Genomic DNA, 15,553 nt, shown 5'->3' on the forward strand with positions numbered 1-15,553 from the left:
TAATGAATCGGCTTCTAAAAGTTAAAAGTAAAATTGTGACTTGTGTACATGCAAAAATGCATCCATACATTTCCGTATCGTAAAATACACTCAACTTCAGCTCTACCATATAGAAATATGGCTGTCATCATCATCAACTCAAAGACTGGCTCCAGGCCTATGGGCTGAGCAAAGATATAATGCCTAAAAGTCGAAATCAAATGCATTTCTAAGACGCGTGGTGATCTTGCATTTCCATGCCTTTACTATTATGAACGTCCTGAATGCCAATGACCCACCTCTCTAAGTGCAACCGGGTGTAAGATGCTCACCACTCAAAATACGGGTGCAGGATGTGTGTATGAGCAACACATTTCTGGCAAGCCACATCTTTACATGATGCAAATGGACTCATTTCCAACTGTAAATCAGGCCCGTAATATCCTCTATGATTTTCCTGTCAGGTAAAATTCTGTGAAATGTCTTACTGACTGATTAACCATGTCCTCTTATGCAGGATGGTCATTTTCCAGGTATGATCATATAAAATGCTTACCTATTATGTATGAATGACTTAACTATTAAGACTATTACTTGTCATTCTCTGCTCAGCTGACTTCCTTCTCATGTATTACTAGACCTTTGCACGTATCACTCACCACACTTTCTTTCCTATCCATTAATTAATCTTCACTCACGTCCATTGGATCCATTGTAATTTACAATCTTCCTTCCAGGGTAATTTTCAGAATTAAAATACAGACTTGCAGGCTTATTACAAATATGTCCACTCACTACTTACAAAGTACATCTAAAAACTCAAATTTGACAAAATAGTTCCATCCTATAATAACTTGCATAAAAAGGAATCCGATAGGTGCAAGAAAAGCTATTGTACATAGATAGAAGGGTAGTGTCAAGCGCCATCCCCGCATCGCGATCAGGAAGCGTGGACGGCCACCTGTCATTTCCAAGCGAGAGAGCTCTGTTGCTAGGCAACAGAGAAGCAGTCTCCCCCGGCCGTCTGAAGCACTGCTCGAGCAGGCGCAGTAGCACGTCCCGTTGCGGGACACTATTTTCAGAGCTCTGGTCGGAAGTCTATGACGCCCTGACCACCGACCAATTATGTCCTGGGTCCCTCTATGTAAACCTGACTCTGGCACCATTAGGGTGCCAGAGTATCAGGTCTACTTCCTGCCTTCCGCATTCCTAGTATTTCTGATTCTACTCTTCAGTATTTGACCCGGCCTGTTTGACTATTATCCCGGTTTTCTGTTTTTTGGTTGACGCTCTCCTGGTTTGACTTTTCCTGACTATTCTCGTGTATCTCCCTCGGCACAGCATAGTCCTCTTGGTTTGACAGGGCTTGGCCTGACTACCCTCTATGCTACTCACTGGTAACTGTCTTGGAGAACCACGACCTGTGCATCCCTTGCAGCGAAGTCCAAACCTCCTTGCGGGGATCCCTGGTGAAAATCGGGGGTGCGTTAGACTCCGCTCCTCCCTTTACAGTAGAGCTAATAATAGTCAGTAGTTCCATCCAGCTCACAGTCCTGACAGGTAGCAAGTAATAAGTCTTTTGCAATGTTATTCTTTGAGGTAATGAAGATTTTCCTGCAAAGGTAGAAAACATAGGAAGTAGTGAGTTCAGGTTTCACAGACCTGCCCAAGCTCAAGTCACTGGTGTAATACATCATGGTATACATTAATGCAGTCTTTAACATATAATATTGGTAATGATGATAACTATTATTTTTTTTTAAACTGACAAGCTAGCTCACTGGCTAAAAAACTAATAATAAAAGTGACTTCAACATGGCACATTCCTAGTTGTTGTTTGAAACCTTTGTGATCTCCTCCGTCACCTTTACTGTCTCGGACTGTGAATTGGTATTATTATTGGCATTTATTTATGTAGTGCTAGCATGCTCCACAGTATTTTACAATTGGGAATCACTGAAGCGGGTCAGCTAAGAATAATGATATCTCAGTATGGTAGTACTAACTATGAATGTGTTCAATGACTGACAACAATACATCTTAGTCTGCATTTAAGTAGAAAGTGAAACCTTAAATACTACTCCAAATCACTTCACCAGAGAGAATATGCAAAGGGTGTGACTTATGCCAAATAATGGTGTATCCATTGCATATATCATGGCATGGCCTTGGCTAATCAGGGTATAGTTTTGTCTTGATTTTGTATCCTGGAATATTGTAAAGTATGTTATACAGAAGAATATGAAATAAAACAGAAATATAGAAAAAATGATTTACTACATTAACTGTGTGTAGTACATTTTGTGTCTGGCTTTTTTGATGGTATAAGATGTATTGGCTTTTATTGCAAAGATGTCAATTTGATTAACAGCTCCTAAACCCCTGCTATGATGATGTTGCGTTGCTAGCATGCTGACTCTTGGTGTGGGTCTCTGTGAATTGGGCTTCACTTTGGCAGTCTCTTCCCTTTCAGTAAATTGATCAGTTGGACCTCACTCTGGATTGTAAGACTTTAGTTCCTGCACACAAAAGACTTGCAAAACCGTGTCAGTTAACAGTGTAGACAAAACCTTGTATTTTGGCCTTACTTTCAATAGAGATGTTAAATTGAATGATGATGATGAATTGTGTTTACCAGGCCTCCTAGCAGCATAGTGTAACATGTACTAAGCATTATTGTGTTTACCAGGCTTTAAGAATGCAAATAGAGCCTAATATTAATGCAGGTGTGTTCACAAGCCCTTATATTATAGGTTTTAAAATGTTATTACAAGATTCTTAGGATCTTTCCTCCCAAAAACAGCCGTTCCCTCATTTACTATACATTTTTCTATAATATGAGTCTAATAGACCTAACCTGGAGTGTTCCCGCCCCCTTGGTGGCTATAGAGGGGGTCCAAAAAGTTCCTGTACCGGGGCCTGGTATTTCTCTTGGTGGCCTTGTCCCTGACTTCAAGATGTAGCATGGTGCACAGGGTGACAATGTAGAATAGAGTGTAACATTTCTAGTTACAGCTCTGAGTTATAGTGTACCATACACCCTAAGTACAAGATGTAGCATGGTGCACAGGGTGACAAAGGAGAATAGAGTGTAACATTTCTAGTTATAGCTCTGAGTTATAGTGTACCATACACCCTGAGTACAAGATGTAGCATGGTGCACAGGGTGACAATGTGGAATAGAGTGTAACATTTCTAGTTACAGCTCTGAGCTATAGTGTACCATACACCCTGAGTACAAGATGTAGCATGGTGCACAGGGTGACAATGTAGAATAGAGTGTAACATTTCTAGTTACAGCTCTGAGCTATAGTGTACCATACACCCTGAGTACAAGATGTAGCATGGTGCACAGGGTGACAAAGGAGAATAGAGTGTAACATTTCTAGTTATAGCTCTGAGTTACAGTGTACCATACACCCTGAGAACAAGATGTAGCATGGTGCACAGGGTGACAATGTAGAATAGAGTGTAACATTTCTAGTTATTGCTCTGAGCTATAGTGTACCATACATACTGACTACAAGATATAGCATGGTGCACAGGGTGATAAACTAGAATAGAGTGTAACATTTCAATGTTTTTTTATTGATTTTGATGCTTGACCTGTTCAGGTCGGTAATTTATCTGATCAAAACAATAGACTGATTGTACACAATAGTGATTCCCTTGAGTTTGTCCCCTGCCTAAGTCTGGTTATGTTAACCACATGGTGAATGCAGCTTGAATGGATATGGACATTTACATTCTTTTTGAACCTCCTCTCCAAGGGGCAAGTGCTGATGCGATTTTTGGCATTGTGGCCCCGCCGCCCAATGCTGCAATTTGGGGGGTCGTAATGATGTGATTTGTATTATGATCCCTGCCCATCACTGTGCAATGATGGGAATCACGTGCAGCGGAGGCATGGCCTAATGACACAAATTGCATCATCAAGACCCGCTTGCTGCCCACTTTACAATAAAGAGAAGTGAGATCTGGGAGGGTAGCCTACTTCCAAAGCACACAGGCTGTCTATAAACAAATGTGGGCATAAAGAGACATCATTTTGTTTACACATGCATGTATAGTAAAGAAAACAATAAAATCACTATTTTCTGCCAAGACAGTGTTTTAAGGTATATTTTTCTTGCTTATTCACCTATTGAAATAAACAAAACTGTTTTATATCCTATGTTTTTAAGTTTAAATTTTAATTAGAGAAAATGGTTGTACCACACCTGATCTAAATACTGTTGACTGTGCTTAACATGATGCTGTGACTCGATGCAAAGAATCAAAACATCTGGGTGTTCCAGGCCATAAAACGAGAGCAATCACATGATTAGTTTCCATCTAGCCTTAATGTTTTCTCTCTTCACTGTGTGTCATAGCTATTTCTTTAAATACAGCCATCAAATGTTTAGGGCACAGGTTGTAATATATACAATAAGTCTCACGCTCCAGGTATTTTGTAGTATGCAGCAATCCTGTCACCCGAATCTCACTTAATCTTGTCAAAGTCATGTTTACACCACTCAGTATTTTTGGGTCAGCTTCATGACCTTTTTACATTCCACCACTATAATACCAATCCGGCACACTGATGCATATGCATATTTTATGATATACATATTAGGTGTTTTTCTAAAAGGAAAAAAAAACACATATTGGGCCTGAGATATTAAGGAGAGCAAGTAAAAAAAAATAGTAAATTTGCTACTGGACAAAACATGTTACAATTCAAGGGGTGCAAATTAGTTTATTATTTTGCACATAATTATTTTGCACATAAAGAAACTGGCTGTTTTATTTATGTAGCACAGAAATACTTGATAGCTTTATTTTTACACTGAAATTTAAAGTTGATCTAGGACATGCCCTATCCCAACTATAAATCTGTCCGTACATTTTAAATTTACCTCCCCCACCATGTAACATGGTTTTACCCAGATGCAAAGTTACTCATTTTTTTTTTTGCTTTGTTCGCCTTAATGACTCAGGCCCATTATGCTCATCCATCTGTCTTTGCCCAAACCCAAAACACTGTTAAATTACTTCTCTTGTAAATGTATAGAGACACATATAGATAGAAGTGTCATACGACATTAACAACTAGATGTATTTTTCTTAAAGCATTACATTGAAACAGAATTTTTGGTTTTGCAGCTCTGAAAGTAATGGATTAACATCTTCATCAAAAACGTGTTTTTAACCTAAATTAGTAAGTTATAAATACTTATGAAAAACATGTGAATGGCTTATCGAGCATATTTAAAGCTATATGCTCAATTTTTAAAATCCAGATTGGCAAGGTGTGCATTTATCATCATGTAAGATTATACCAAATGTGTATGGTTAACAATTATTATATTTACATAAAAAGCACGTTTCTATTTGCTTGGAAAGGCACAGAGGCTGCAATTATTTGTTGATTATAATGATCCAATTGCCACACACTTCTGTTTCGTCATATCAAATGCTTATTCATTTTATTTCAGGAGCGGCAGAGAAAAGTTCCAAGCATGGAGCAGAGGACAAAACTCAACATATCATTATGGCAATGAAAGAAAGGATGAAAATCCGAGAAAGAAACCGACCTGAGGTTTTCCAGCTTATTCAGGAGTTTTTTCAAATATCAAAAGAAGATTTTGTGCACCATACAAAGACAGCTAAGCAAAGTGTTCTGGATGGAACGTCCAAGTGGTCAGCCAAAATCAACATCACAGGTAGAAATCTGTTGTTCTGTTATTTTATCCTAGACAATAAATAAATAAATATACAAATTAGGGGTATGGTCCTCTATGGATGTATTGATGATAACACGAATCTATATTAAATTGTCACTAGGTTTGTCCCTTGTCTTTGACAATGTGAATTATCTGACCATGAAAGACCAACCATAAAGAATGATAATGCTGGATTCATTGAGATCTGAACTGGTCTAGCTGATAGAGAAAAATACATGGGCTCCAACTCCATCCCTTATGAATCTAAGTGATGGATCCAGAGCCCATAAATATATACAGTCATGGCCAAAAGTTTTGAGAATGACACAAATATTATGTTTCACAAAGTCTGCTGTCTCAGTTTTTATGATGGCACTTTGCATATACTCCAGAATGTCATGAAGAGGGATCAGATGAATTGCAATTAATTTCAAAGTCCGACTTTGCCATGACAATGAACTTTATCCCAATAACAGCATTTCCACTGCATTTTAGCCCTGCCACAAAAGGCCCAGCTGACATTAGGTCAGTGATTCACTTGTTAACACGGGTGAGAGTGTTGACGAGGACAAGGCTGGATATCACTCTGTCATGCTGATTGAGTTAGATTAACAGACTGGAAGCTTTAAAAGGAGGGTGGTGCTCGAAATCATTGTTCTTCCTCTGTTAACCACGGTTATCTGCAAGGAAACACGTGCAGTCATCATTGCTTTGCACAAAAAGGGCTTCACAGGCAATTATATTGCTGCTATTAAGATTGCACCTAAATCAACAATTTATCGGATCATCAAGAAATTCAGGGAGAGAGGTTAACTAGTTGTGAAGATGAAGTCAGGGCGCCCAAGACGTCCAGCAAGCGCCAGGACCGTCTCCTTAAGTTGATTCAGCTGCGGGATCGGGTTACCTCCAGTGCAGAGCTTGCTCAGGAATGGCAGCAGGCAGTTGTGAGTGCATCTGCACACAATCAGACGCCGTCCCCGCGCCTACTCGCTTGCCGGGGACGGTCGTCTTCTCCTCTCGGAGCGCCCCGTTGCCAGGCAACTGGGATGCTCCTTCCGGCTGGCCACTGCGCATGTGCGCCCGTTGCCTAGCAACGGGACGCGCTTCTCCGCTTCCTGTCAGCAGTCGGAGCATCTGACCGCTGACCCACTGCCCACCAATGAGAACTGACCACCATGTATAAATATCCTTCTCTAACACCACTAGGGTGCCAGAGCAACTAGTTTCCTAGGATCCTAGCCTCCAGCGTTTACATATATATATATATATTATATACATCCTGATTGCTTCCTGTGTACCGACCCGGCTCTCCCTGACTCTGTTTTGGATTCTCCCTTGGTCCTGCATTATACTCTCCGGATTGACCTTTGGCTAGTTGACTATTCTCTGCTTCCTGAATTTGTACCTTATCTGCCCGCACGGTTCCAGACTTCTACTGGTATGACCACGATTACCTCCGCCATCTCTCAGGTAGCTCCCTGGGAGGGCCGCGACCTGCACGTCGTTCGCCGCAAAATCCAATCTTCCTTGCGGGGGTCCCTGGTGAAGACCGGCGGCGTGTTAGACTCCGCACCTCCTAGTGTAGCAGTGCCGAAACCCGCAGGTGCCGCAATCTTCCTCATGACACACACACAGTGAGACGAAGACTTTTGAAGGATGGCCTCGTGTCACGAAGGCCATCAAAGAAGCCACTTCCAGGAGAAACATCAGGGACAGACTGATATTCTGCAACAGGTACAGGGATTGGACTGCTGAGGACTGGGGTAAAGTAATTTTCTCTGAAGAATCCCCTTTCAGATTGTTTGGGGCATCTGGAAAAACGCTTGTCTGAAGAAGGAATGGTGAGCGCTACCATCAGTCCTGTGTCATGCCAACAGTAAAACATCCTGAAACCATTCATGAGTAGGGTTGCTTCTCATCCAAGGGAGTGGGCTCACTCACAATTTTGCCTAAGAACACATCCATGTATAAAGTATGGTACCTAAAACATCCTCCAAGAACAACTTCTCCCAACCATCCAAGAACAGTTTGGTAACAAACAATGCCATTTCCAGCATAATGGAGCACCTTGCCATAAGGCAAAAGTGATAAACTAAGTGACTTGGGGATTTTGGGTCCATGGCCAGGAAACTCCCCAGACTATAATCCCATTGAGAACTTGTCGTCAAGCCCCACAAATTTTGACAAACTCCAAGCATTGATTAGGCAAGAATGGACTGCCATCGGTCAGTATGTGGCCCAGAAGTTGATTGACAGCATGCCAGGGCGAATTGCAGAAGTCTTCAAAAAGAAGGGTCAACACTGCAAATATTGACTCTTTGCATAAACTTAATGTAATTGTCATATAAAAGCCTTTGACACTTATGAAATGCTTTTACTTTTACTTCAGTATACCATAGCAACATCTGCCAAAAAGGTCTAAAAACACTGAAGTAGCAAACTTCGTGAAAACCAATAATTGCGTCATCCTCAAAACTCTTGGCCAAGACTATAGATAGATAGATAGATAGATAGATAGATAGATAGATAGATTAATAGATATATGTATATATGTATTTATGTATTTCTATATAGATATATCTATCTATCTATCTATCTATCTATATTATAACACTTGAATACATTCTTATTGTCACAAAGACCATATTCGTGATTTGTGTTAGCAATGAATGAACATGAGCACTGTCAGCTTTTATCATGTAATACCTACATAAATCCCTGCACTTTATACTGCAATCAAAGAAGTAAAAGGTAGGACATATGGGTATAAATCTTTCTACTAAAGCTACTTCTCCCTGTTATTTATGTGGTGTGAAGTTGCTTGAACCTCACCTAGAAATTCACTTTTCTGCTGAAGTGCAACAAGAAGGTACAAAATGCAAGACCCCATGTTTAACACAAATTTAAACTGTTTCCGTGGAGTGAAAATGTCTGTGCGCTCTTCTGCAAAACAAAGAAAGATGCTAGAAATACACCCTTTCCACCTCAACTCAATTATATTAAATGAGGTTCATGCTCTTATGCCTCCTAACTCTTCCTATTGGCTGCTGGGCACTTCTGCTTCTAGGTTACCTCCTCTGTGTTGCTGACGCATATCAATGTCCTGCGTTGAAATTATTCAGTATTCTCCATTTTTGTTTAATTAAATATATTGCTACTATTTCAATCAATCCAAGACCTCTCAGACAACTTTTAATAAGGCAGAATATTTTACTACAAATTTAATAGGATATCTTCTAAAGTGATATTATCAATCATAGTATGTTTTCCTACTGATTTATTTTTCTATTATTCTATAGTGGTTTGCGCTCAGGGTTTACAAGCCAAAGACAAAACAGGCTCGAGTGACCCATATGTGACAGTCCAAGTTGGAAAAACAAAGAGGAGGACTAAAACAATATTTGGAAACTTAAACCCAGTGTGGGATGAAAAGTTTCATTTGTAAGTATACAAGCTCAGACTATTTACAGTAAAGTAAGAATGCATGCTCAGACTATTTACAATAAAGTAAGAATGCATGCTCAGACTATTTAAAGTAATGTAAGAATGCATGCTCAGACTATTTACAATAAAGTAAGAATGCATGCTCAGACTATTTACAATAAAGTAAGAATGCATGCTCAGACTATTTAAAGTAATGTAAGAATGCATGCTCAGACTATTTACAATAAAGTAAGAATGCATGCTCAGACTATTTACAGTAATGTAAGAATACATGCTCAGACTATTTACAGTAAAGTAAGAATGCATGCTCAGACTATTTACAGTAATGTAAGAATACATTACTGTGTAATCCATTACAATGTCATAGGGTTGTGAAATATGCAGAACGGCAATTCACCCATAGAATGGATCTTTGATCCAATCAATTTTTTTTTACTGTAGAACTGTAGCAGTTAATAGTAGATAGAGAAATGCTGTCTTGTACAGTGATTTAGTAGACAAAAGGTCATACATCGATCTTTCCAGATTTAGGAAGGTTATGTCAAGTAACTGGTACACATTACATCAGCTTAGTAAAGGAATGGATTACACTAGATTCTATGGTACAGTAGAAGATAAGATGTATATTTGTAAAGTCAGTAGCATATATTCTAAGAAATCTTTTCAGAATTATATGTTACATGGATCCCATTTTGTTCTATTAGTTGCCCATGATGAAATGATGTTTTATGCCTCTTATAAATCATTCTGGTAAACTCCATATCCAAAAAGTTTTTATAGATCTCTGTAATGCATTGGCCAGAGGGTGAGAAAGATGTAGAACCCACGTGTGCTCTAACTGCAATTAACTTACATTTTATCATTGAACATCATTGTATCAATAAAGTTCACTAATATTTTTTTATTCATTATGGATTAAAAGCTCAAAAAAGCATAGGCTCCCCATAGATTTAGGTGACTAACAAAGTGGTAAAAGAAACAAGTCTTTATTTTTATTAAGTATTATTTATTATTATTATTATTATTATTATTATTATTATTTATTTAAGTATTTTATCACAGTGTCTGTGTATTTTAACAGTATCTTTTATGCGGCACTACAGGCTTGCTGGGACAAGTAGTGCCACATTCAAAAATGCTTATAGATATAATTTACCCGTACATAGTTTTGGGACAGCTCCAGTACTTTCTGTAATGGGTGATTGTTTCATAGGGGAAAGGCTGCATTATCCCCCTATTATAGTATGAATAAACTAGACTATCATAGCCTGGTGCCAGCTTGTGACTTGTTCGGGGGTGCTTGAATCACTTACTTTTATATTTTTGTTTAAATTTTTTTTAAACATTAAATGCCACTAAGCATCATCAAGTTGATGGTGAATGGTGTCTTTATTGATATTGTTGCCTTTTAAACATATTTTTATGTGAACACACATATCATAGTATATGTGCAACTGAAAATAAATACATAAAAGTGTTTTTTTTTGCTACACACATCATATGACTCGTTTTGTATGCGCAAAAATGTGTCAAACTCTAAATAATCATTTCTATGTGCATCCTGCTATTTAATAAACCTAGAAGTTACAATGCCCTGCAAATAGGAACCAATGGAAGTTCTTAAGTAAAGTTAGAAATGTTAGTGCGACTGTTTCTCTTCATGGTTCAGTCAATAGTAGGTTTAGAAGGGGATTCCAGGCAGGCGCGGGCTGGGAGAGGGATGGCCGGGGGGCACACAGGCGGCTGCATCATATGACAGGGGATGCGGCCGCGTCATTGATGACGCGGCCGCATCCCCTGTCATGTGATACGGCCGCATCTGATGTCATCAGATGCGGCCGCGGGGGGGAAACTATGTCTTTTGCATCTGGGGGGGCGGCCGGCAGGCCTACTCCCCGGCCCTAATATCCGTCTGACCCAGCGGCCCGGGGGGCGGTTGTCCCCCTGCCCCCCCGGGCCAGCCCGCCCCTGATTCCAGGCATCTCTAAGGGCTAGATTTACTAAGCTGCGGGTTTGAAAAAGTGGGGATGTTGCCTATAGCAACCAATCAGATTCTAGCTTTCATTTATTTAGTACCTTCTACAAAATGATAGTTAGATTCCGATTGATTGCTATAGGCAACATCCCCACTTTTTCAAACCCGCAGCTTAGTAAATCTAGCCCTAAGTCTCTTCACCTCTCCCTGCATATACATATGGGCTGGGAAGTTGAAAAAGTTAAAAAGATAAACACTTTTTATGCACTATGCTTAAAATATGTACAAAGGTGTTATATACAAACTGCACTAGATATTTCTGTATGATCCATAAATGACTGTAATTTTATAGCCAAAATTATATAAATTATATTCTGCAAGTCGGCACTGAAAAGAAGACCGGGGGGTAAATGTATCAAGCTGCAATTTAACAATTTCAGTTGAAACTCACCGATATATTTAACACCGAAAAGTGTTTCTTTCAAAATCGCCATTCTCAAAATCACTACAAATCGCATTCCTGACATTTTGCCACTCTAGCTATACAAATCACCAAATGTATGAAGCTGCGATTTTGCAAACTTGCCTGAGTTTATAACACACTGCTTCCTATAGGCGAGATTGGCAAACACATCACTGTTACTGCTGGGCAAATGTTAATATAACATGAGGCTCAATGCAAGTTTAAGTAAAGCGTAATTTATGTTCTAGAATGTTTATAAATTAGCTTACGGGGGACAAATTATTTTACAAATAAATTAGTTGTGCAAATTTCTGTAATGTTTTCTTTAATCAGTCTACAGTATGTTCTACATTATTATTATTATTATTATCTTTTAGCTTTAAAGCACCAACATATTACATTTTAATGTACATTGAGGGGATCATGACACAAAAAAATTAATTGCAATAAAATGGAACAGAAGATAAAGATGGGCCTGGCCAAATTTTTACAATAAAAAAGAGGTGTGGATAATACTTGGCACTTACGGTAGCAGAATAACTATTGAAGCTGCTGTGAGTAATGTGTTTGTGGCTATTCCTAGCCATCAGCATTATCATCCTCTGACAAAAACAGGGATTGGTGGCTGGCATTTCTGGGAGCAAATACATTATAGTATAGTAAGTGGCATTATATGCATGCTAAGCAAAACTTCCATCATATTTTGACATACACTTATGTTTGAAATATGTCCCTTTATCATCATCACCACCATTTATTTATATAGCGCCACTGATTCCGCAGCGCTGTACAGAGAACTCATTCATATCAGTCCCTGCCCCATTGGAGCTTACAGTCTAAACTCCCTAACATACACATACAGAAGATCAATAATAATAGGAGAAAAGTAGTAAAATAATAGAATGCTATTCCACAGCATAAAAAACAAACATAGTAATACAATGGTATGTAAAAAAAAATAAAAAAATTGATAACCGCCAATTAACTTACTAGTATGTTTTTGGATTGTGGGAGGAAACCGGAGCACCCGGAGAAAACCCACGCTAACACGAGGAGAACATATAAACTCCTCACAGATAAGACCATGGTCGGGAATCGAACTCATGACCCCAGTGCTGTGAGGTAGAAGTGCTATACACATAGCCAAAAGCTATATTTTTATTGTCACAAGTACCTTTAATAGTTATGTTACTGCCAGAAATTAATGTTAGAATGTGCGTAATGATGCATTTCAGAGAATTTGCTTTTTGTTGCATACTCTTAACTAAATTAATTATCTGTTAACAAATAACTAATTAATTATCAATTATCAATTAAATAACAGAGTTCCCCATACAGAGCATATTCCTTTCTTCCTCAGTTTCTAGTGTATGTATTCCTTTATGCTCTGGGCGCAACACCCGATCATCAGCTTACTTTTTATTAGGGATTTGCACTGGCCACTTTTGGTGTCTCGTGTTTTGTGTTTTGGATTCGGATTTGCTTGAGGTTTTGGGTTCGGATTTGTTTCGCAAAACACCTGACGAAAGGTTTTGGTTCGGATTTAAGGTTTTGGATTCGGATTTATTTTGAAAAAAAACGTAAAAAGTGTTAAAAACAAGTTTTTTGGTTTATTTTCACTCTTACGCTATTATTAACCTCAATAACATTCAATAACAATCATTTCCACTAATTCCCAGTCTATTCTGAACACCTCACACCTCACAATATTGTTTTTAGTCCAAAACGTTTCACCGAGGTAGCTTTCTGGACTGCATAGTGCAGTGGTCCCGGTACACAATTTGGTATCGGGGCCACAATACCTCCGCCTTCAAATGGTCTGAATTCCACTGCACAGCTGCCTGCTCCTACATCCTCTGCAGCATATACAGGGTGTAGTTCGAGCGTGTCAATACCTCTTGTTTTTGTCGATGACAGGTCATTTTCATTTATGATTTGGCAGCAACAGTCAACGTTGTTTAATATCTGATACGCCTCTATCTGGACTGCATAGTGGAGTGGCCCCGGTACCCAATTTGGTACCAGGGCCACAATACCTCCTCCAACTTTCAAGTGTAGTGTTTATAATTTATAAAAACTACAGTAATTATAGCACGTCAATAACTCAAGTTTTAGACGACCATGGTACAGAGCATTCATCATTGAGATCCCATCAAGTATGTGAAAGACAGACAGGGTCGAAGTGTTATTTGTTAACTTTGTTAACCAAAAAACTGTCCCTGTTGCAAATATTCGTGCAATGAAGAGTGACTTTTTCTATTAAACGCTCAAGCTTTCAAGTGTAGTGTTTCTAACTTATAAACACTACAGTAGTTCAAGCACATCAATACCTCTTGTTTTTGATTATGACAGGGCATTCTACTTTTGGTTTAATTTGTTGAATTTGTTTTAATTTTGTTTTACTTTGTGCTCATGGCAAACGACTGTTGAATGGTCACATAATGGCAATAAAAGAGTTGCAAGATGGAATTGTCCTTGGGCCCTCCCACCCACCCTTATGTTGTTGAAATAGGACATGCACACTTTAACAAACCAATCATTTCAGCGACAGGGCCTACCAAACAACTGTGGCTGAAATGATTGGTTTGTTTGGGCACCCACACCAAAAAAGCTATTCATCTCTCCCTGTACAAAATAAACAGGCTCTACTGAGGCAAGATGTCGTCCTCATCCTCAACCTCTGATTCCTCTCCCCCTACAGTGTGTACTTCCTCCTCCTCACACATTATCAATTCGTCCCCGCTGGACTCCACAACCAAAGCCCCTCTGTACTATCTGGAGGGCAGTGCTGTACTTGATTGAGGAATTGATAATTCATTTTTATGAACATCATTTTTTCAACGTTCTGAGAAAGCAACCTCCTTCGCCGCTCACTGACCAAGTTCCCCGCTGCACTAAAAACTCTTTCTGAGTACACACTGGAGGGGGCACAACTCAGGTAAAATAGAGCCAGTTTGTACAGGGGCTTCCAAACTGCCTTTTTTTCCTGCCAGTAACATAGCAGTACCACTGGACTTATACTGCTGAATCAGTGAACTTTGTAATATGGCAGTACCAATGGACTTATACTGCTGAATCAGTGAACTTTGTAATATAGCAGTACCACTGGACTTATACTGCTGAATCAGTGAACTTTGTAATATGGCAGTACCAATGGACTTATACTGCAGAATCAGTGAACTTTGTAATAGCAGTACCACTGGACTTATACTGCTGAATCAGTGAACTTTGTAATATATCAGTACCACTGGACTTATACTGCTGAATCAGTGAACTTTGTAATATATCAGTACCAAAGGACTTATACTGCTGAATCAGTGAACTTTGTAATATAGCAGTACCACTGGACTTATACTGCAGAATCAGTGAACTTTGTAATATAGCAGTACCAATGGACTTATACTGCAGGATTGTTTTGGGATATATTTTTATTTTTTTTATAATTATTTTTTTTTGAAATTTTTTATAATTTGGGAATAATGGGGAAATAACAATGCCCTTAGAAGGACAGAGCACAGGACACAGCACCACTGGACTGAACAAGACACAGCACAGGACCCAGCAGCACCACTGAACTCAGAAGGCCAGAGCACAGGACACAGCACCACTGGACTGAGCAGAACACAGCACAGAACTGAACAGCACAGCACAGAACGGAACAGCACAGCACAGCACAGCACGAGATATAGCAGGACAGAGGACCACCTAACACAACCTCCCTCTACCCTGATCAATGCCCGAGTGAAGATGGCGGCGACTAGCATGGAATTTATAGGATCCGAGTATCGCGAGAAATGACAGCGGGATTATGACTCCGAGCCTCGCTTTCAGTTTTGCAATTGGCGGGAATACCCAGATCTGTCTCGGATCCGGCTCGGGTCCGCAACGTTCGGGTGGGCTCGGATTTCAGAAATCCGAGTGCGCTCATCTCTACTTTTTATATTATATTAATAAAATGATGTATCAGGAACGTGATGACCTAGT

At 39.3% G+C, this 15,553-nt stretch overlaps 1 protein-coding gene across 1 annotated transcript in view; it reads left to right on the plus strand.

Moving 5' to 3' along the window:
- UNC13C (unc-13 homolog C) overlaps positions 1-15,553 on the plus strand; it is a 444,227-nt gene that overhangs the window by 154,431 nt on the left and 274,243 nt on the right. The window contains exons 8-9 of the mRNA XM_075208024.1: positions 5,460-5,687; positions 8,987-9,128. Of these exons, the coding sequence (XP_075064125.1) occupies positions 5,460-5,687; positions 8,987-9,128 (370 nt within the window). The remainder of the gene's footprint in view (positions 1-5,459; positions 5,688-8,986; positions 9,129-15,553) is intronic.

The sequence above is a fragment of the Mixophyes fleayi genome, chromosome 4 (genome assembly GCF_038048845.1).
Source record: "Mixophyes fleayi isolate aMixFle1 chromosome 4, aMixFle1.hap1, whole genome shotgun sequence".
In the NCBI taxonomy this organism is placed as follows: Eukaryota; Metazoa; Chordata; class Amphibia; order Anura; family Limnodynastidae; genus Mixophyes; species Mixophyes fleayi.